At 43.7% G+C, this 24,489-nt stretch overlaps 1 protein-coding gene across 1 annotated transcript in view; it reads left to right on the plus strand.

The window, feature by feature from the left end:
• Nucleotides 1–24,489, plus strand: part of LOC108098765 (RNA polymerase II degradation factor 1) — a 128,350-nt gene that overhangs the window by 54,332 nt on the left and 49,529 nt on the right. The window contains 3 exon segments of the mRNA XM_017201897.2: nucleotides 6,629–6,810; nucleotides 21,369–21,487; nucleotides 21,603–21,820. Coding sequence (XP_017057386.1) covers nucleotides 6,629–6,810; nucleotides 21,369–21,487; nucleotides 21,603–21,820 — 519 coding nt within the window.

Here is a 24,489-nt window from a genome sequence, read left to right on the forward strand (position 1 = left end):
TTAATTGAGCTTTTATTTCTGCGCACGTATAGATTTTCCGATTTTCCGACTCTCCGACTTTCGGTCTTGTCTCAATTCCCGCGCCTCTTGTTTGCATAATGTTCCCGGTGTTCAACTTGAACTAAACCCCAATCAGCGGGTGGCAAAACTACCACCCACTGACTGCAGACCGCTGATTTATGGTGGGTAATACAATACAGTACACAGAAAAAACCGGGGGCTTAACATATGTAAAATCAGCTATTAAAATAATAATAATAATAATAATATGCACCCTTTTAAAATAAACCAATTAGAAATTGTTCATGTAAACTAACGAGCAGAACCATAATTTCCTGCCTTGAAACGTTTTGTCTTGGCTTATTAATTGCTTATAACATTATGTATTTGATTGGTTTGAAAACCTCCTCTCAACATTAAATATATTACCTTGTTTCACGATTATTTTTTGTGGTCAGCCTGCCACTTGCATCATGTTTCAAACCTGACCGGACCAACGGCTATTGCGAAAGCGAGGCAAATTGAAATATTCGCAGGTATTCGGATTTTCGTTTGGGCCTTTAATTCGTCGATCGGTCTTATATAATGACCCACAAAAAGCATTGGCTACCGCCGAGGAAAATACAGTTTCCTTAATGACTTTTGCACTCGGTTCGTTCGAACTTCAGTCGCATCTGTGATCCAATAAAGCAAAACCGAGTCGCCGAGTCTCTGAATCGCCGAGCTTCACCCTTCGCCATTAGACAGCTCAAAATGCTCAAACTGCTCGAAACTGTTTCGCATTATGCTGGAAATAGGTTAAGTGGCTTTCAATTTAGACACAGAGTGAGCACGAAAAATGCGAACAATATTCAATTCCATTTGTCCTGACTTGCTGAATGAGTCAATGAGGTTGAGGTTGATGGGCGAGGGCGGTTGGGGATTCGACCACGCCCTTGTGCACTGAAACGCTTCCGGCAGCCGATATATATACATATAACCCATCGATATTGAGTCACAGGCACTCGCTCAAATGCGATGTGCGATCCAAAGACAATTTGTCATTCGATTTCCATTTTCCATTCGCGCGTTTCAAGTTGAAGCGCAATTGCACTCGTCGAAGTTGCATGATCGGCAGACATGTTTTAATGGGGGTTACGTAAATTCTGTTTCTGCCCAATGCTCAGCCTTTCCAAAGGTGAATTCACGATATGAAGGTAAGGTAAAAACAACGCCAGACGGAAGGCGAGTGTTCCGTTTTGCGAAACGCGTCAAATGACAATGGCAGAATTTATTATCGTTCAAAGCTCCGTTCACAGCTGACTCAGCCAGCCGGTCGGTCGATGATCGTCGGATATATGTGCATATATGCTGCCTGGGCTATATACTCGTACACGATATCGGTGAGTGGTGCATGGAGTCCATATTTCCCCATCCATGGCATCGGCGAGTGTCAAAAATGCCAGGCGTTAAGCGGCTTTTTGTGCCCCAATGCAATGCAACAATGGACGCTGCCTAATCCGCAGACAATTAACCCAAATTGCGCTGCTCAAGTCAACTTGGCACGTGGGCAACTCCAGCGTATTCTTGCGAAAACTGCAGCAGCCGGAGTCAGGGATCACACTGCCAGAAAATATGGGTCACCTTCAAAAAAAGTAAAGCCCTGGAAGAAGCAAAGTTCTAAGTTTATACAGTTCTAAGAAGCTTAAAAGTGTAGATACAAGTTTTTAAGATCAACGGATATTTTGTCCCTTAAGTATTAATCATTTCATGTAGGGTTCTTTGTGTTCAATCTGAATTATAACTCGATTTACTACTATAAAAAAGTAGTTTATGGGGCGTATAAATTCAAGTAAATATTCCTTTATTTTGACCATAAAGATAACCAATCTTTGTACCTTATTAGTCATGTTGTGAAGGGAAAGTGAATCCCCAGGAAATAGTTTCCAGTGCAGGGGAGATAATTGCACAAGACGACGTCGTCATTGGCGGCAGCTGGCAACAGACAACACAACGCTCGCTCATTCGGTCGACTGGCATTTGAAAGTCTTTGACTTGCTGCAGTTAGCTCAAATAAAAATTGCCTCGGCCCAAGGTAATGGGCAATTAGCTGCAGCAACCTTCTGGGCCAGAGTTTGCTGGCTGGCTGGCTGACTGGCTGGCTGGCAGCAACATGGGCTAGTCAAACCAAACAAACAAAAAGGCAAATGAGGCAAGCGGAAAAACAAACTCCGGAGTGCGCCTGTCATGGATACGGCAATTTGCTCCCCAGTCCGCAGATACTCGTCGATACACATGCAGATGCAGTTGCAGATAGAGATACAGCTACAGATACGGATAAAGATAGCCTTTAATTGGGTTTAACTGGCTGTCAATGGCGGTAGCCAGTTGGCGGTGGGGGGTGTCCACTGTGCGGGGGGTGCACTTTTCCATTAATGCAACCAGGGGGTGCACGATCATCGGGGCAGCGAGCGATCAAAGTTATGGGCAGAAGTCGTCGGCTGGCAGCAGGGGTGCTGCCATTGAAGGCCATAAATTAATTGGACAGTAAGTGGAGACTCGTGTGTTTTCCATAATGCGTTTTTATACTATTGTCCTTGCTTTGAATAGGTCAAGAAACTAGGAAATATCTGCTTTTCCTGGAATTCTGATTCATTATTAGTTAACATTGCATTTCAAACTATGAATGCATACGGGTGGAATTATAATATTAGATTTTCCATGGCTACAAATTATCGTTTTGGGTCAGTTTCTTTGTTTAACATCATTTCAAAGTATCACGACTTGTTTAATTAATAATTATGCAACTATTAGCAGAACTCCAATGCCAAGAAAATATTTGCAAAACTCAATTACAAAGCGGTAATTTGTTTGTTCAGCCAAAGATACTCCATAATTGGCCCAGTTTTTACCTGATTTTTTACAGCTATGATAAACTAACCGACTTATTTTTATGCAAATATTTTTTTTGCCACTCCATGGCTGTGCAAATATTTAGCTATCCCGCAATCGATGGCCCATAATTAGCTCCACTTCCGACACATTCTGTGACTGCCAGACGAGAGACCCCAATCGAATTCGAATTGCGAATCACGGATCGATCGGATTGCCAAAATCCGAGCTCATTTCGACTCATTTCGCCACCGAAGGCAAGTGGAGAATATTTACGACTTTGCGAGAATTCGCATGCTCCTCAGGTTTTTCGGCACGCGTTCACGCATTTCAAAGTGATCGAAGGGGAAGTTCGACACGTTTGCCAGATAAACATAATTATAATAAGGCTAATCGGAAGCGGAGTGACAGATTTTTCAGCGCATGCGCGCAGGCAGTAAAATAAAAAAAAATAAGTCATGTGCCGCATCTTCCGATCGTTGTTTATTCAGCGTAATTGCCCCCCGTTGGTGTCCCGCCCCTGCGGTCTGGTCATCCTTATCGCAACCCCTTATCAGTGCACAAACATATGACTCTGTCTGCGGCGGAACGAGGAGCGTAATCGTCGAAACCCCGGGCGGTATTCCCAGGCTGAAACTGCGGGCGCGGTTTTGCCCACTTTTGTTGTTTACTTAGTTGTTGTTTTTTTTTGTTGTTGTTTCTTGAATTTTTTCTGTCTTGCGGCGAGGTAGCAAGGCCAAAGGGTGTCCCAGATAACTGGCTATCACATGTGGGCTATCAGCTCTGTTGGTCAGCAGCATAATCGGACGAAACTGGCTATTCGAGAACCGCATTTCACTCTCTGACCAAATATTTTGGTTTCGCTTAAAATTAAAAATTGGGGTCTTCGCGACGCTTAATCTCCGTCTTGTGGCGAATGACAAACAAGTTTCCACTTTCACTTGAGCAGAAGACCCGATAACCCAGAACTGGTTGTGGGAACCACTTGTTGTTACTGTTGCTATAAGGTTCCGACCACCAGACTGCCGGGCAAACAAATCATTCTGTGGAATTTAAGCCAGAGCTTTTCTTTGATAAGGAAAGACCTTACTCAATACCCAGAATTGGGATTAACCCACTATGAAAACTTTTCCTCAGAATCATCTTCTCTGTGAATAATTATTTATCATATTGCAAAGTTTTTTTTTGATTTTCTAAGTAATTTCAAAGGGTTATCACTTGTTTCAAGCATTTGATGATTCAATTTAAAAGAATACCGTTTTAATAATTAAGTTTTATAGTTTTACGACATTTTTGTACATCTTAATTTTCTTGTTAGAAAGGCAATTTATTTAGTTGTATCTTGTGAGCTGTATCTTGTGAGCGATTTATTAGATGAGGAATACTGCTTCTTGAAAAATTTAAATCTTAGCAGATCTTTTTTTATGTGGAAAAAGTGCTTCGAGCTGGACGAGTTTGGCTCTATGGCAGAAACACCACCGCTCCTCTAAGCTAAATGAGCAGTGCTTCATCAAGTTTTAGTATGTCCGCCATAAACAGCGCATAAAGATGATGGCATTAAGTCCTAAACCCAGCGAAAATCCCCGGCGAAGTGTAAAAATCCCAGCATGAGCTGAGCTCAAAAAGCGCAAGCCAGCAAACAGAAAACAGTAAACAGAATAAAAAAAGGCGGTGGAAACGAAGGGGGAAAAGAAGAATCGCTTTCGTCATCGCTGGCGGTGTTATAAACCAAAAGATATTTCTCTTAAGTCAAAGTTAATGGCTCTTAAATCAAACGGAGATCGGCGAGGAAAGAAAGACTATTGTGCAGAGCCAGTTTTTTGTTTGTCTGCTTGGCGATACCTGTGGAAAAGCTCAAAGATACTGGCGATATCACTTGTATCTTTGAGTTACGTTACGTAAATCCGCTCTTTTTCGCGGGGGAGAGAGCAAGAAGCGGCGGCCGAGTGATTTTCTCCCGCCGTTCGAGTGAAAGAGAGCGCGGCGGCGCAGTGCGGCAGAGATTAAGATACATAAACAAATCGGCAAAGCATGCGAAAAGCGAGCACAAAGCAGAGAAACAAAAACAAACGTCGTGAGAAACCGGAAAATGGCCAATGCCAAATGGCGGCGCGGGCGAGAGAGAGAGCGCAGTCGCGAGAGAGCCAAGAGCGAGCCGAGTGCAAGTCGCGAAGTGAGCCGACTCGACCCGAAGTCGGTGAAAATGCCCAGCGCACCGCACACAGAATCATTCTTGAAAGCGCGCGCGAACCTTTCGCACCACAGACCGCAGATACAAAGATACAAATTATTCGCAAACCATTATTCGCAACACCGAAAATCGCAAGCCGAGAGTTTTCCCCCATAACACGCCGACGAGGAAAAGCCCCGGGCAGCCGAAAAGTGCAAGTGAAGTGAGCCGCGTGGAGTGTGGATTGCGGAGTACGGAGTTTGAAGTTTTACTTCCAAACTTGAAGCGAATAAAAACAAATTAGGAACGAGGCCTACTGGCCCAAATTCAGGCAAGAAAGCATAAAGAAGATCAAGCGAAAATTTGAATAATTAAAAATAAACACGCGCCGACTGCGAGAGAGTGTGAGTGTGCGTGAGTGAGTGTGCCTGTAAATGTGCGTGCGGCGTATCCGTCAGATACGCGCCCGCTGACGTATTTGCCCCCGAATACCGTTATAGCCGCCAACGCTGCCGGCCGGCTTTTTGTGCCCAATTAACGCACATTCAACAAATTGCCAGACGCGAATAAAAAACCAAATTCGTTACTGCGGCATCGGTGTATCGAATATAAAGCCCTACACACCCAGTGGATCGGCCATAATAAATCGTGAAGCAAAAAAAAAAAAAAAAACGAAAAAAAGAAAACCCAATAATACACTCACCTTACTCGTTTTATTCAATTTCGCTGCGGTTCGTTATGGTGCAGTAGTGCAATATACATAGAGGAAACAAAGAGAGCAGAAGCAATAGTTTATAAATAAATATACAATATACAAATAACTGAATGCAGATGTTTGGCATAATAAGTGTCACAATCAATTGCTGAGCGGCGAGATCTTGAAAATACGCGAAAAGGTGATTGCATAAGGATATGGCTATATCGCAACTGTTACCAAGTGACCTCGTTCAAGGTTGCCCCCGGCGGCACCAAAAAAACAATAATTATCCCATAGATACTGCAGTTTACTTGGTTTCTCAATTAGCGCCCACGCGCGTCGAAAGTTTTTTGTTATTTTTTTTTCTCTTTTTTTTTTTTTTGCATACTCAGCTGGTGAATGTAGAAATATATACAAGGAGGTCTTACGGTGGTCTGTAATTAACCTTGAATCACTCAATTTAATTCCACTTTTGTTTTTTGTTTTTTGTTCCGAAGTTCGCCCTGTGAACTATAATTTAATTGGGTTTCACTTCTCGGAAGCAGTTACACCACCATTTTGCCTTTTATCAAATCAGATTTCCAGGGAAACCTGCCGCGGAATAGATATTATTATTTAGAAAAAAATTCGCCTTGCGTGACGGATGCAACAATGTTAGATGCAGATATACCCACAGGAATATGTGTTCCATGTCGCCGTTTGCTCAATTAGGAATCGCTTTAAAGTGCCCACACTGGGTCATTAATTTTTAATGGGATGCTCAATAAAGTTTCTGTGCGCTTTAATTGTTTGGGCGAGTGACTCACTCACTCACTTCTTCTTCTTTGCTGGCATCGTGGCGATAAGAAAAGCCTGACTAACCCGACCATTGTGCTTTCCCGCACTTTCAGGAACCCATTGAGCTGAAGAAGCGCCTGGAGGAAGTGCGTCTGCTGGAATCGCGACGCTCCGCCCGCCTGGCTGACCAGGATCGCGACACGGACTTCGCCAGACTCGCCGACATGAGTGGCGAACGCCGCCGAAACACCACACACAGTATTGAGGTGCCATCGCAGCTGGCGGCGCAGCACAAGTGAGTACCCCATCAAATTACCCATAAAATGCCCATAGTTGCACAGAAATTACAGTGTTTTGGAGCCATGTCCTCGTAAAAATCAAAGGTTAACTATTAACCGGCCTTTAAGTGTTTCTAAATAACCAACAAATAAGTAATTTAATACCGTATCCCCAAGACATTTGATTATTAGCTAAGACCGTTGAGAATTTTGAGAGTTCTTTATATTAACGGAACAGAAAAATAATTTAATTTTATTATCAAAACACAACCTCAATAAATTTCAAAACAAAAACTTTGCAGAGTCATCCTAAAACAGAAACAAAGATTACGAACTAGGTTCCTTTGATTAAAATTATTTCAAGTCATTGCATAGATAAAAACGAGTTTCAAAAACATTTTAATTAAACTTATGAACTTGATAAGCCTTTCGAAAATTGTTCGGCCTAAATTGTAAGAAAATTGCACCCAAGTCAACTGGCTAGCCAGAATATTGTGTATCTGTAGCCTTACTTGGGTATCTGTTTTGGTCTCTACCTATGTAAGAAAACCATTATACTATATATACCCCTCTACTTTTGCCGGTCGTACCCGGTTTTTATTCGCATTTTATTCGTTCGTCTTGTGTTTTCGACTTTGGCTGGCTTTTGCATAAATATGCAACGATTGGCGTCTGTGGAGACTGGGCCATATCAATAATTTATAAGTGGCGACAAATTAGCGGAACCGGCCACCAAGTCACGGACATCGTCCGATCCATGTACTATAATATCTATAATAAAACGTTGTGTGTCTCCGTCTTGTCGGCCAGCTGCGCCCTCGACCGGCCACGCCCATCTGTTTAGCATAGACGCCGCTTTAACTGCACTTACATAAAGAGTTCCCAAACGCCCCCGCAATCCCCTCCCTTCTTTTCTTTGGGTGCCCCTTTTGAATGCTCCCTTCGCCGGGCGGACAGCTGATTGCAAAATAATTCAAATTTTTTCGTCGCGACGACTACGCCGAACTTAAAGACGGCGGCGACGAAAAAAAAACAAAAAAAATACAAAATACAAAACACTAACATTTGATTACGAAGGCAAACAGTCGCGCCGGGTTTCATAGTCCAACTTAACGCTCTAATCGAAACAGAGGCTCTTAATTCAGAAGAAAAAGCTGTAGAAAAAAGAACTTTTGATTTAAAAGTAACTATTTTTGCCTGATAAATTATGTATTTTTATTTATTTTATTTTTATTCTACCCACCTTAAACACTTCCAAGAATTTAAATAGTTGTCTTCAGTGCGATATCAGTTCTCCGAAAAGCTTCGCCTATCTATTAGTGATATTAAAATATTTCAGCTTGTCACTTAGCCCCATTAATATCTCGACAACTGCAGAGCATTAAGTTTGCGACTTGCAAAATTGGAGCGATTGACACTCGCCACTGATGGTTGCGTATTCCATTTCAATTTCAATTGATAAGCCTCGCGCGCCGCAGTCGAAACTATTAGTCAAGTGTGCAAAAGGCAGCACCAACAACAACAACAACCATCAGCAGTGTGTTCGCTGAATGCCGGCCACGTTCTCAATTGATAATAAAAATAATAACAATAATAATCAAAATAAAGAAAGCAAAAAAAAGAGGAAAAGCAAAAGGAGGCAACTGAAAACTGAAAACAAAAAGCGCAGGCAGGCGGCAAAATATGGCGCGTCATGTCCAGTCACAAGGGGTGTGGGGCAAAAAAGGGGGACAGGGGGTAGAGGGGGCCGCTTTCGGAGGGGGTGGCACTTCAATTGCGTCGCAAATGCCAGCCGACGAGCCAAAGTCGAAACAAAAAACAGCTGGAAAAACTACAACTAAAGACAGGCGGCAATGTTGCTGCTGTACTTGCAATTCTTGCCGCATATGTTGCAATTGTTGCTGCTGTTATTTTGACTGCTGCTATTGTAGTTTGTGTTGCTTCTAGGGTGGTTGTTGCTACTCCGTATGTTTCTGTTGTTGCTGTACTTGCAACTTTTGCCGCTGGTGTTGCAATAGTTGTTGCCACTGCAGTTGTAGTTCATGTTGCTTCTAGGGTTGCAGTTGCTGGAGTTTTTTTGCTGTTGCTCCTGTTGCTGTTGTCGCCGGCAAGAGAGCAACTGCAAAGTCAAAAAACACTCGCTTCACTGCTGTTTTCTGTTCCATTGTATCGCTGGCTGTAATAAAATTCAAATAAAATTCAATTGAGTTCAGCGCGAGTCGGTGGGCCAGTTTAATTTAATTAATTACAATGGCAGCGAGTGCGCGATGTGGCATGTGGCACAAACGGGAGGGGGACACAGACACCCTGCTGAAGCTGTGAAACCGAATCCCGAGCGGAATATTTGCCGGCTTTGTGCCGGGTTTCTGCCGCAATTTCAGTTAGTTTATCATCGCCCGGGCTTTATTTTTTTTTGTTATTTGTTATTGTTTCGAAACTCGCCTGCGAATGCGGAAGTATTTTTCCCCATCGCACACAGATACGCAAATAAGCTGTAAGCACAAAGCTCTCGCGAATTGGAGATTGTGTGCGTGTGATTGGGTGTGTGTGTGTGTGAGTGTGTGCGAGTGTCTATCGTCGCCATATTCTTTATGTTTTGATATGCCATCTGGAGAGCGAAAGAGACGGCACTCACACACACGTGTAATGATAACAACTCGTTCACCTTGCACGGAACCGCTCCCCCATCCCCCTTTGCTGCCCCGCCCCCTCTCCGCTGCCGCCCACCGAGCGACACGCGCTTCTCGCGTAATGCGACGTAATATCAAATGCCCCCCTCGCTTATAAACCCCCCTTTGCCCCGCCACTGCCTCACCCCCTTAGAAACGCTAATCTCAAATGTGCTTTTCTCGCTTACGGAATTCGGTTTTTAATGCGTTTCTTTTTATTGTTATTAATTTACATAGTTTAGCAACCGATCTGATAGTTTGAGTAAACAGTTCTTTATTTTTCTCACTATTTACTATTTTTCCCCATTTGCCAGTTCGCCGGGTAAACAAGTCGTTGCTTAAATAATATTTACCTTTTGCCGGTTGTCAGACGCAGAAAGCAACGATTGGTTTGATATAATAGTTGCCTGCCAGGAAAATTATTCTCTTTATCTGAAAACCTTAGCTAACTATTCAAGTTAATTTGCAAAAATAAGAAAACGCTTAAGAACTTAGTTTTATTGCATTTAACTCTCACTCATTCAGTGAGCTTAGCAACCGATCCGATATCAGAACATTTTCCTCTGAATAATTGACGACAACTCGTAAGCTGTTGCCAGGAAAACCTTTTACTTAGCTACAATCTTGGAAAACTCCAGCTGTCGGGGAAAATCCAACAGCAAATCATCTTTGATACTCAAGTAGCCCATCCGCAACCTTTCATTACCAGCCATTTTATGGCAGTGCAATTGCAGTTGACAGACAAAGAACGCATAATGATACAGCAGGCAAAAAAAAATAATCATGAAAAAAACAAGAACAGAATGGAGCGCGAGGAGGAAAAAAAATGGAAACGAATTAAATGCGGAAAAAAAGTGGTAATAAATATAATAAGCGCGTAATTATCGCGTAAATGTCAATTTACGCGGCGAATGCGTTGCGTCAGTGCTAATTTTTAACGCTCGAGTGGACGCAGACCCCGTCCATATGAAAAACACCCCCCACCACCCACCGCTGGGGTCGTTTGTCTAATGAAAGCGTGTAAGCGTCAATTGGCCAGGTTACTCAGTTATAGTTTGCCCCATTGTTGTTGCTGCTATTGTTGTTGCTGTTGCTGTTGCTGCTGCTGCTGTTGTAATTGCAATGATTAACAACAGCAACCGCCGCCGGGGGAGCAAAGTACCCCCTTTCCACCCCTCCCCTCCCCCCTTCAGTTGCATTCGCCACTGTTGTTTATTGCAAAAACAAACAATATGGGAAAACTGGCAGTGTGCAAAGAAAAGCAAAAGAACAGCACTAAAACACACAGCCCCCAACAACAAAAACAACAACAACAACAATAATAATAATAAAAATAATTTACAAACAAGTTTACCGTTGCAAAACAAAAAAAAAAAACAAAAAAAAACGACAAGAATGAAATCAACAAAAAATACACAACAAATTGAGAACAACAAAAACAAGTTGTAAATAATTATTCAACAAGTTCTAGACACAGGGAAAAACTGAGGAAAATATGTCTCAAAGTCAATTAAGCAAACTCGACTTTGGCTTTAAGTAATGCATTAGTCATGGTATCGATTCGCCAGCGATTTCCAATGCAAATTGGCTGAGAAGCGTTTAAGCTGGCTACCCTTTGGCAGAAAATTCCAGTGACGAAAGCCACTTCTGAGGTGACGTCAAGAAATTAGCAATAACAACTGGGGAAAAGCGCACGACAAAGAAAAACAACAACAGCAGCAGCAGAAGGGGGAAAATGGTGTGTGGTGGTGGTGGTGGTGGAAAAGCTGAATTCAAATCCAAGTTGGCTGACAGCGGCAATTAGCCGAGTCTTGAAAAATATTTGCCAGTTGTTTTTTTTCCAGCTTTTTGTGTTTAGCTTTGTTTTCCACTGCTGCTGGCAAGACTATGTACAAATATTATTATGAGCGACTGTTTGTCTTGCCCTCAAAAATATACGCCGAGAGCCGAGCAGAACAGCTCACAAAAAAATAAAGAAGAAAAACGAAAAAAATACAGAAGAAAAAAAATAATACTTAATTTCAGTACAATAAAAAGTCAAGTCGAGCGCAAAAGTGGGTCAAAATTATTATTGAAGCAGAACAAAAACAAAGCCAGCAGCAAGGCAACGATAATGGCAAGGCAGCAACAACAAAAGTCGCAAAGGGGGGGATAAAGAGGGGGTGGATGGGGAGGAGGGGGGAGGGGGCAGTACATTGGGGGATAGAACAAAATTTATAATAATTTCTAAGCGACGGCCCCTCGACGGCAAATTATTGAAATGCATTCGCATTTCGCATTCACCCGCCAGGAGAGAGAGACACTCCAATACCGGGGACCATATAACCTATATATATCCCCCTTAAAATGCACCACCACCCCCCAATCCCCCCCTGCTCGCAGAATTCCCCCCGCCAATGAACGGGGTATCCATTGCCCGTGCAACGTTCCAATGAACGTAAACACAATTTCCCAATGTTCTGCACGAATAGTTTGTTTGATCGTAAAATTTTATTTCTGCATTCAAATCGCAGCGCTAAACAAAATGCAAAAAGAGCGAAGAACGCGAAAAAACCAAAATGCCATTGCAGTTGTGGGCCTTTACACGGAAAGAAAAAGAGGTTAACAAGCCACAGTCCCTTTAAAAGGATCTTAATTGAATATAATATTTATGGTATGTTAGTTCGCTTATTCATTACAAATTATGCTTAGTTTCTTGTAATCCAATTTTGATTCAAATGGTTTACATATTGCCATAACTTTGTGAATAATAAAATACCATCAATGGGTTTTCCCCCAGTGCAGTTTGTATTTTCCGTTTGGGCCTGTCTTTACCCTTTGCATTCTGCTTATGATTTGGCCAAGAATGAGTTTCGTGCCAGAAAGGAATCCGAATCCGAATCGGAATCGATGCGGTTTGGCGGAAGGGTCATGAATTCCCTTGAAAAGTGCCCGTTTTGGAGGGACTCTCTTGTGGCCAGTGGAAGTTGCATTCGATTGCCAACAATCAACTCGAATTGACCGTCATTTGTAAGCCAAACAATGCGAATATCATACAGTTTCTCTATTCACTTGCAGCCTCTAATCTGGCATTCAATTTAAATTTGAGCTCCATTTAAAATGAATTTTCCTGCATTATTTATGCCCAAATGCATTAATAGGCTCTGCCAGAAAGCTGCATTTAACCCCACACCTTCGGTGCTGTGCAAAGAAATGGTGGAAATGGGAAGTCAGGGGCGGAAAAGCCAGAGCGAATGTGTTGACGTTGATGGGCGAAACAATCTGTTGAAAAGCACATCAAGTGGCGGTTCAAAAACGAGAAGAACAAAATGAGGGGCAAATGGGCGCATATTCGTACCATTTTCGTCAGCTAGTAAATTTTTAGTGGCTCCGGAGCTACTGTGTCCACCTCGAAATGGGCACACAGCTAGCTGGCTGGCTGGCAAATAATAAATAAAAAGTGCAGATCGCGGCTGGGGCGCGAAAATCGACCAATGGACCAACGGACAAACTGAAAAACTGAAAAACCGGCAGAACGACCAACAGACAGACAGACAATAGTGTCTAAAACAGCAACATGATCAACAGTTGCTCATAAATTAAAGTTCGCCATCGTTTCGTGTGCCGATTTTCGAATCGCAGGCCATAAAATTTAACGTGCACACACTTATGACCGACCGACGAAAGGAGGCCGGCGGAAGGGGGCGGGGCAGCAGATCGGGCAACCGACTATATAGTACAGCAGCTTGGAGTGTACGGCGTCTAAAAGTATGAAAGTATGAAAGTATGGAAGTATGGAGTGCAGAATGACTGCTGCACGCAACATTTGCACTGCGGCCAAAACGCAAATTTCGAAGAACAAAAATTAGATTGAATTGTTTCTCCTTCTGCGGCAATTGCAGGCCAAAAAAAAGAAGGAAAAAGGGGGAAGGGGAGTGATTGGGGGGCATAATGACCAACCTGGTCTATCTAGGCAATTTGATTGAGTTGTTTCCAATTGAAATGGCAAAAACGCTGCGGGTGTTGGCACTGATGTCTGACAGCAAATGACTGCGAAACCACTTCGGAGTCCGGAGTCCGGAGGCCGAGACAAAAGTCATTTGGCCAGGTCCAAAAGGAAACGGCTAAGGCAAAAGGCAGTCTGCAGTCCATAGTCTACAGTCTAAACCGCAGAGCGCGCAACTCTCTGTAATTTGCAGTTACAGTTACAGATTTCTAGCCTGCCAGCTAGCCGAGCAGTGATTTGGCTTATTTCACCGGTGGCCTGCGGTGGTCGGAATGGCAATTTGGATTGCAGTTCCTTCAACTTCAACTTTGGATTCAAATTCAAATGCAAAAGCCGGGCAAGAAGAGCGATGGTTCTTTGGGCCTCGTGTCAATTAGAGTTTTTGGTGTGGTGGTCGTTGTGGCCCCTTGGCGCTGTCATTCCATTCCGGTGACCCACAAGTTGGCCATCAAATTGTCGTGTCACGTTGGATTTCGGCTAATTTGACTGCCAATGAGCCACGCCTTCACCTTGACTTGGCCCTCGAATCCGAGCCCTTTGCCTTGGCCAACCAAGTGCAGGGTTAACCAGAGCTTTTCCCCGGGTTTTTCCCACTGCGCTTTTCCCCTTCGTGTAATTAAAATGTGTCCGCTTGCTTTGGCCGCACTGTGTCGCGATTTGTTAATTGAATTAAATGTTGGCCAAGCGAGCGGGTCATCAAAATGCAGGCGGCGATTCCGCTGGCGTTGTCTTCGTCGCACGTTTCATGATGGGGGCATTGGGACTTGTGTGGCAACCAAGTAAGTAAGTGTGAGTGTGTGTGCAACCCATTTAACCAGAGTGCAACGTGCTGCACTGGCGACTCAACTTAACTGTAAAGGCCAACGCACGTACAACTGCCGACTGAAACTGCAACTGCAACTGCAACTTCTACTGCGAATTCAACTGGGCCCAAAACGCTTGGCAGATCGCTTCGCATGGTGGGCCAATAACGAGCGTTTTAATTGAAACTGACGCTGCTAATTGATTGGCCAGCTGAAAGCGTTCTAAACAAAAGAAAGCCATTATTCTTGTTGAGCATTAAATTTGAGTGGTCCCACTGGATTTTGTATGTTTTATAAGCTCACATTGACGTTTCTTGAGTATTTCATGATAAGAAATTAAAATGAGCTTAAAGTGAAGGAATACAAATATCACAAATAATATATTATTTTGGATTTTCTTTAATTATACTCTTAGATTTAAAGGGAAAAAGGTTGAACGATTTATTTATGAAACGAATTTTTTATTTAGCTTTGTTAAAACACAAAGCATTTTGTAGTTATGCGGAATATAAGATTTTTATATAGTTGTAGTTTGCTTTAAAAAGTTTTATTTTTATAAGTCGTTGCTTCATTTAACTTTAAGTTTAATAGCTAATTTGAAGGCTCCATTTAGCCCACTGTGCTCCACTGACCACAGTGGGTAATTCCCATGGTCTTGCGGCTGAGTGGCCATTCAAGTACCGCTAAATCGTTGGCAGCAGCGACTGCAACTGCAACTGCAGTAACTGCAGAAGCAGCAGCAGCAACTGCAACGCTTCCTGACGCTCGACGCTCTGCATGCTAATCAGCTGGAGGCGATGCCGGCGACACATGAGCGGCAAACAGCAGCGGCGGCCCACATACACATTTACACACATATACACATTCAGGTGGCAGGTGTGTCAATCCCGCTCGATCCCCTCCAAACCCCCTCCCAACCCCCCTCTTATCCATTGCAGCCCAATGTCCATGGAAATGTGACAACTGGCAGCTTGTTACGCCCTTTCGACTGTCACACATTTATTGCTCTTGTCACTGACTTCTGGTTGTTGGTTGTTGGTTGTTGGTTGTTGGTTGCTGGTTGTTGGTTGCTGGTTGTTCGTTGTTGCTTTTTGGTTGTTGGTAGTTGTCGCTTTTGAGTGGGATGCCTGGCGGAAATCCTATATCTATCTCTTTCTCTCCCTCTCCAGTGTGGGTAACTTTTCAAATTGAATTTCGGCGATTTATCAATTTCCCCAAAAAACACACACACAAACAATAGAAAGTGGAAATGGCAATGGGGAAACTGCTGATGGCTGATGGCAGCGACAACAACGTTGGCCATAGCTAATGACATTTTGGGCCAGGTACTCGAAAGCACAGTAGGCCCCAGCGGAATGGCAAGGTGCAACGCCTGGGGAAAAAGACCAGGCCGCAGGCCACTTTGAAGTCGCTTCGTTTTTGCGGCTCGTCGGCAGCCTTCCGCTTTTCCCGCCGCTCAAGAAAAAGCCGCTCATGTCCGCGCATTTCTAATAGGCCCACGGGGCACACCTCAGTTCGGTTCAATGTGGCTCTACTCTGTTTGGTTCAACAGAAGTCAGCCCATTTCAGCCCAGTTCAGTTTCAGCCAGCCGCTCAAGTTCAAGTTGAGGCCTCCTGTCGCCCTAAGCGCAAAAAAGGGAGGGAAACGGGGAAATGGGGGGAAAAACAAACGCCAAATGGCTGAAACAGAATCGACATTGGCGCGGAATTAATACGATTTTTATTCATGACTCCTGCACGAAGAAAAATATTATTGAAAAGAAGTCTATGAAGTGCCTTTAGGGGTTTTATTAAGAATGCAAATCTATACAATATTTAGTTTTGATTTACTCAGCTGTTTGTGTTTTTATGTAATTAAGAAGCTAGTAAAACTTACGCAGTAGTGTTCTTTGAAATTATATATTTAAATTTATGCGAACAATAATAAACAAGAGAAAAGTTAAATGCCCGAGGAAACTCAATAGTAATTACGCCTCCAGCTTCTACTTTTCTTTAGAATAAATCGAAGTGTTCTGTTTTATTTTGTAGTGTATAGGATAGATAGGAGGAGCATTAAGGTGGTGGGACAAGGGAGGAAGTGGGCCCATGGGGCGATGGCCAATCTGCTTCGGCCGCCGGCTGGCTTCCGTTGCCGGAATGTGGTGACAATGTCTTCTTGGGCTTTTCTCCGCCTCTGCCTTTTCGCCTGGGCTTTGGCTTTGCCTTTGGTATTGGCTTTGAGTTTAGCTTTAGCTTTTCCCTCCGGTTTGTTTTGCTGCCACAGACAATTGCATTGTTGTTGCCTCCTTGGCCATTGTCGCAATGCTAGTAATTTGTGCAAATGAGCCTCTAAAAAGGCGTGGAGCCTTTCGGACGTGAACGGGAAACTAAAGAAGGGCGAGGGGGTATATCCCCATCGAGGGGATATGGAGAAAAAAAGCATCGAAATAGACAAAAAAATGTTTAAAGCGCCATTCGGCTATGCAAACGATGTGGGTCCCGCCGAAAATGAACAAGAAAGGAAAGCTGTTAAATGTTTTTCCCTCCATTTTCCAGTGCTTCGTTTTCAGATTTTTGCCATAGTTCAGATGGCATTGCCTTTTTCCATTTTTTTCTGCTCTTGCGGCAGTAAAATCAAATGATAATACCGTTGGCTTTAAATGTTAATTGAGTCGCCGACAAGCAGGCCAATCCTTGGATTTAAGACTGAAGAAATCATGCCATTAAGCAAATCACACAGCTCCATTCACTCGAATCATCTAGAGCACGTGCTCCGCCTCGAGAGTCGAAGAAAAAAAAAACAAAAGATAAATAATAGCAGGCCAAAAGCGAAACCATTAAAAACTACGCACAGGCGGAAAAACAACAACAGCAAAAAAAACAAGAAGAAAAAGAAGACTAACTATTTACTACGCCTACTCTGACGTTTCGTCGTCGTTATCTGTGAAAAAATTAGCAGAGACCGAATCAAAATAAACCGAAAGTAAACATTGGCCAGCGGGAAAAAGAGAACTCACGCACACGGCCATAAATGGGGTGATAAAGCTGCCGGCGAGACGAGGAGGCCAAAAACACGCCTGCGCCATTGAGTTAGCCCAGAGCCCCCAAAACCCCACCGAAAAAACCCCCGAAAACCTCTCGCCAAAAAAAAAAAAATAAAAGAATACGCACACATTTTACTGTTACGCATGTTTTTCGATTTTCGTGCCGCGCGTATTTCACCTGCAAAAATTCCGGCAATTCGGCCTTTGTTTACCCCCACAAACTTCCGTCTGGCTGGCTGCTCGGCTACTTGGCGCTACAACTTGGCTTGGAGGCCACCACATCCCCCGAAAGTCAGGCTTTTGTTTGCTTAACTCAATTTTATTATTCGTTTTCGCACACAAAAAATAAAAAATAAAAAAAAGAAGCAACTGGCGGGAGAAGATTGAAGCGAACCGAAAAGAAACAACAAAAATTATGTGTGTCAACGGCGGGGCAGGGCTACAAAAAATGAAACCTCCAAATTAACAGGGACAACAACAAAAAGAGGTCGCCTTGTTTAAACAAAATAAACAAATAAAGAGGCAGCAACAAAAGCCGAATTCAAAATGTTTCATGTGCGAAAAACTCCCAGAGAAACGAAGAATGGAGAGGGAAAGGGGGGTTTTAAAATTGACTCACCTCACGCAATGCAAAACAACTAAAATTTTGAACTAACAACAACGTTGCCTTGAACAACAACAGCTAACAACAATCCCAAGCACTTGTCTGCTTTTCGGCCTGTCCAAAAATAAAATCAAAATAAAAAACGCACACACTAAATTCGTCTGGCGACGTCATGGGCAAAATCATATTATAAACTAAACGAACAAATGAACGAAAAAAAAAACAAATCATAAAAAACAAAACGAAACGAAAAAATGTAGGCACACAAATATTGAATAACAAAAAAATGCGTGCGAGTGTGTGTTGATTTGTTTTGATTTCATTTCGCTTATGGTAAATGGAAAGATTCCGAATATATTGCGCATACGCACCGTTTGCCATTTAAAAAAACAAACTGGTTAAACGAAACTAGAGCGCTTCCTGTCTGAATGTCATGACTGTGTCGGTTCACATCGATTCATTTTTGGGGACAAAACACTTGTCATTACACGAGTTTCTGGCCAAATCGTATTTACCTTCAATGGGTTACTTTGCGCTTCGCTTTGGTTTTCTTTTTTGAACGAACATTTCCGCTTTTGTTGTTGCTGTTGACATTCGGCTTGAATAAGCGTAGATATGAGCCATAGAATCTTGGGCCTTATCGTGCAAACTGATAAGCTAAAAGCTCTTTCGCAAGGCACGCCGAAACCTCAATGAAGTTGGGGGTAAAAATACAAAACAGCAAAACAAAAAAACCAAACGCTCTAATCACAGAAATCAGCCAACGACTTTGGTTCTTTTTGTTCGTTTTTTCTGTTTTCTGTTTTTTATTCGATTCTTTTACTTTTGCCTGCGTATAAATTACACTTGAAAATTGCCTAGATTTTGATTGGCGATATCGCTGGGTGCTCATGCCTTTTGTCCGATTGCCGGAGTCGCTTTGTCTCCGATTAACTCGCACTTGCGCTTTCCCTCGCCAATTTGGTGAAAGTTTTCCGCCAACCGAAGACGACCCAGGCCGAAAACAAAAGCGAATCTCGAGCACGTGGCTAATTCAATAAGCTTTAATTGCAAACGGCGAACGACGAGCTGCAAACTGCAAGCCACAAGCTACAAACTATAAACCGTACTTAAATCAAGGCGAAATGTGTAGTTGCAGCCAGCGAATTTCATGCAATTTCCACTAATTTCGCGGCCGCATGCAAACAACCCAAACAACCAAAACAACAACCGACTGGCCGTGGCAAGTCCTCCTCAGTTTCCTCAGTTTCGGGGCATATCATATCGCATCTCTTACTTCCTGACACTGCAATGTAATTTTGCTTTCAACACCTCTTTTTCCAACTCGACTCGACCGACGGTTGGTTGATTGCGGCCAGCCAACGTGGTCAAATAATGGCGAAACCAGCCAAACAGCAACAGCATTTCCCAGGCTTAAAAGCTAAGAGAGAAGCAAGAAAAAAAAAAAAAACGAAGGAAAATACCGCCTGGCCCCGAAATCGGGCGCGAATATATCGCATTTCAATCACGCGCTCTGGGGCAATTTACGTGCGGCCACGCAGCAGCGAGTAGGCCGAAAAGACAGCGTTTTCTGGTCAGAGAGCGCAGCATCAACAATGCAACATCAACATTGTAACTGCCGCTTGCAGTTTATTAAGGTTTTTCCACCGCTTTTTCCACCGCGCAATGGGGCGGAAAGCAAACGGCCTAACGGTACGGATTGTGCGCATTAAATGGCCACATCGTGATGGCCAAAACCCCTCCTCCCCCCTTAACCCTCTTCTCCCTTTCGCCTCCCCTTTTTTAAGTTTCCCCTCCCCCTTTTCCGTGAGGCACGCGCCTTTTGCCGGCCGGCAAGAAATGACGGGAACCCAGAAAACAAAAAAAAAATAACGAAAAAGAAAAGCAGCAGTGATTCTCCACGGCGGGGAAAATGTCGATTTATGCGCGAATTTACTTTTATGCGATTAGCAACGATCTGCTGCAGAGGAAATTTATCGTTGAGTTTAGTAAATTTAATTGGGACGGAAATCCAGGCGGCCAGAGAGGTGCTGGCATTAGACAAAAGGCTAAAACCTGGTAGCCGGGTAATAAAGTTTTATGGCCCCAGCTCTTCTGTTCGGTTCGGTTTGGTTTTGGCCAACGAGCTGCATTCGGGGCTAAGTGCAGTCTTGGCCACGATGGCCCGCGGCTTTCAACATCGCACAATGGAGTTCGCCAAACAGCACGAGTTCAGTTTGCTGTTTGCTGAATGCTGCTTGGTGTTTTGCGTTTTGGCCCAAGGCAGATGGCCGGGAGATAAGAGGGAGTGGAAGTTCCTTCCTCGCTGCAAATAAGCCGCTTAAGTCTAAGCATCAATAATTGCTTGGTGCAACAGCTCGCCATGCAACTAAACAACCAACCATCGAACCAACCATCGAACCAACCATCGAACCATTGAACCAACTATCGATCCACATAAACTACTCCAGAATGAACGGGGCACCTGCTCCTTGTTGGCCAAGTTTAATCCTGGCACGCAGCAAGCGTCTCAATAGCTGGCATTTGGCTCAATTGGGCTTTCGTCCCGAAGTGTGGGAGCACTCAGCTTGATTATGGCGGGTCTGCCAAATCAGTTTCGCTTCTCTCTCGCTCTGCATTTCAAATGTTTTGAATTTATGAGAGTGTCGCGTCTTTATGGTCATCTCGTTCCCTTCTTTACAAAATGCATTCTCCATTGTCGCCGGCTGGCTTTGTTGAATTTATTTGAGCATACGAAGCGCTGTTCATAAGGATTTTCATCCGATTTGGCCAGCGAAGGTTGCGCCAAGGTTAGCTTAAAGCTTCAAGCCAAAGGCCGCGTGGAAAGGCAGTTGGTTGGATGTGGGAAATCTACACCCAACTCAAATTCGTTTGACGTCGCTTCAAATATGTGAGGCCATCGGAAGGAGGCCAATTAATGACGAAACAATAACACACACAATGGACGGCATTAGCGGCAGTGGAATTCAGTGGCCACAGAAATTAGTTAAATGGAAAAATAGTTTTGCGATGTTTTGCATTGAAATGCCGCTCGAAGCGATTATCGCTCAAAAGACCTCGTGGGTATTGTTTTTGTTGTTTCTGTTGTTGTTGTTGCTGTTGCTGTTGCGCAAATTACAACGATGTGGCGGCAACTTTGATGTCGAAAGCTAAAGCTGCCGATGACTGCGTGTCTATATCTTTATCGGCCAGTTTCTAGTTGCTGTACTCGTATGTAGATCGCAGCCTGTGGGGGCGACTGATAAAATCAAGAATCAAAACTGGGTCAATGCTCAGAGCTGGAATTGATTTGCCACTGAAATGGAAGGAGGTTTTTAAATCTATGTTGCGTAAAAATTTGTTATACTTCAATTTACTTCAATTTATATTATTAGAGAAATTATTATACATTTTGAGCTTACTAGTTTGAGTTTCTCCTTTTCCTTTATTTTAATTTTATAAGAATTATTTCTTATTGATAACTAACCTTTCTTTTCCTCTCTTTTTTCCAGTCCTCGGAAACGTCCGCCCAGCGATCACCAGGACTACAGCAGCGATCCCAACAAGGACGAGGAAACATGCCGTGCCGCTGAGATTCTCTCATCGATGAAGTTGCAGAGCCCGCATGGCGGTAGGTCATCCTACGCACCCTGCCACTCCCACTTCCACCCACCCTACCCCGCCCCCTTGACCCTTGACCCCCGCGTAAGAATTCGCTTACTCATACCCAATTACCAATTCCCCAGCCATGGCCGACAAGTGCTCGAGTCCCGGCAGCAGCTCGTCGGCCTCCTGGAGTTCCGGATCCGCTTCGCCGCCTCTGAGCGACGACGGCCACGCCCACCACAGCCCACACAACATAATGTCGCCACACGATGCGGCTAACGCACGCATACGCACAACATCGGTGTCCACATCCGACGAGGGCATTGTCATCGACTTCAAGGAGGAGCGCAAGAAAAAGGTAAGCGATTTGCATCCACATCCCCTTCAATTTATGCTCTACACAATCTAGATGCAGATATAGATAAAGATATATGCAGATATGTAGTAGATATAGAACAGAGAATGCGGTCAGAGGAATCTGGGCTGTTGGCGGTGGAGCGTGACATTTTGTTGCATTTTAATTGCAACTTTGTGTATAGATTTTAATTGCCATAATTATGTAAATGTCGGTCATTTCTTGGCACGACCACACGGCGTATGCTTAATGCGGCACAAATCGCCCATTACTCATACGCAGTGTGTGCTGCTAAAGAAAAATGTGTATATGCATATAAAAAATCAAATAAATGTCGAATTCGCTTCTCACCGAGGAGAATGCCAACGCATCAACGAAAAAGGGCAATGTCAGCAGCTCGTTAACTTGGCAAACACACACATACACACTTGTACACACAAACACACAGACATGAAGTCAGAGAGCAACAAAATCAATAGAACCTCCGACCATCTCGAGTTTCAGGTTCCCTCTTTAATTAATTATTATGTTTGAACTTTAAGGGCCGCAGCCCGAAATCGAGAACCGAAACACAACTTACGCAACTGAAAGCCGGCAGAAACACCACCCACCACCCCCACTCTCCCCCCTCGAGAAAACTTCTGGCATAACCGGCGGACAGTCTGCCGTTCGCCGTTCGCCGTTTGTTTGCCCAACTAGTTACGCTTTTTCGCCCGCCTCGTGTGTTTGGCTATTTCGTTTAGAGCTTTTAAGGGCTCTTAACAGCAAACACACAAAAACCTAAAAACGAGCAGCCGGCGACGACAACCACAACAACAACAATAGCAACAACAACAATAACAACAACAGAAATAACAACGAACTGTACAAATATCGAAGTGAGCAGCAGCCGCGGTAGAATATGTTAACCTTGAAAGTCTGATTAGATATTCATATGGTGGTTATATGTTTTATTTACACACCGACAAGCCCGAAAAGCACTGCACAAAAAAAGCTTAGAACCTAAATAAATATAGAACATGCGCTTTTAAAAAACCTTTAATATGTAATAAACTTTCTAACTATGAAAAATACTTTTAATGGAAACAAAATTTATTCAAATATAGATATTATTGTGGCTGTGTTTATTTAGTTAAATATCTCTTTGGACAACCTTTTCTCTAATCGTTCGTTTATCATTTAATAAGTACGTTTGGATAGCTGCTTGAATCTCCATAACCACTTGACTTCTAACCCCCGTCCAATCAATTTTCCATTCATTTCAATTAGTCAAACGCTTTCGAGTCTTCGCTGCCAGCGATTGCACTTTCACTTTCCATACCTGTTGCACAACCGGGCCGAAAAAAGCTGACCAAAGCGTCAAACTTCCTGCTCCGTCTGTCTGTGTCAGTTAACAAATTACGAAAAAAAGAAAAAAAAAAACACACATTTTCTGTGGCTGGGAGTGCGCATTTGAATTTATGTCAGAGCCAGACGGCCACGCCCACCGTTTTGGGGGCTGAGCAGGGAAAACAAACAAATGCACAACGAGCACAATGGAAAAGTTTATTTTGCCAAGGCGTGGCTGGTTAATTGAAAAGATATATGCCGCAGTTCCGCATCTTGCATCTCGAATCTCGCTGGCCAGCAAAAAACGAAAAAAAAAAAAAATATAAATAAAAACAAAAGCCAGCTGGATGGATGGATCGCCGAGATGAGAACGAATGCAATTAATGTCTAATTGTGCGCAATTATTGTCAGTTGTCAGCTGTGTGATGTGCCGCATCAGAATGCACTCGACCCCACGCCGAATCCGAATCCGAATTCGAAATCGAGCGAAGTGGAGATCTTCAAGGCGGCCACGTGGCGAATACGTAATGCCGCCCAGCTGAGATTACTCATACGCACTGTGGAGCGCGTGCGGCAGTTGCATCGCCGATGATTAACCTTGGTTTTCTGAAGCGCGTCATGCGATTCAAATGGGACAATACATGGACTGCAGTGAAACACCAAGAGGAGGCGATTCATTCGCGGCTTTTGTCTCGCTGGCTGGATTGTCACCACCGGGTTATTACTTAAAATGCAGATTTATGTGCATTCGCCGTTTGCCATTTACCGCCGCCACCCGTGACAATCAGGGCCAACCCCAACCGCCAGCGTTTTAATCAAGGCCCTTGCCATTGCAATTGCACTCGCATTAAGCCAACGCCAAAGCCAAAGCCTTATGGCTCCAAGGCAACTCCCCACCGCAATGGGTGGTTAAACGCTCGCCCATTAATTTCCAAGCTCACACACAGCCACACCACGCACACACACACACACACACACGCGTAAGGATGGCCGCCAAATGAGGGGGGAGGGGGAGGTGGGGAAAAAACCCCGAGTGGGAAGGCCACAAGTCAATCCTGGAGGGGAAATTAAAACGCAAACTGCCACGATAGCATGTGACAAGCAATCAGAGCCAACAATTTGCGGTGACAAAATGCTAGAGAAGTTTTTAAAACTCAACTCTAGAAGCTAGAAGTGAGAAGCCCCATCCAGCTTCTCATAGAATTTCCCCAGAATTTTCGCCTTAATTGGGCCAACCCTTTGAGAGCCGCCTCAGCCATTCACTTTGTTGATGCGGCTAATTGCACACGCCATGTTCTCTATAGTATAGTATAAACTTTTCAAATTCCAACTCAACTCAGTAT

This window comes from Drosophila ficusphila, unplaced genomic scaffold, assembly GCF_018152265.1.
Source record: "Drosophila ficusphila isolate 14025-0441.05 unplaced genomic scaffold, ASM1815226v1 contig_791, whole genome shotgun sequence".
Taxonomy (NCBI): domain Eukaryota; kingdom Metazoa; phylum Arthropoda; class Insecta; order Diptera; family Drosophilidae; genus Drosophila; species Drosophila ficusphila.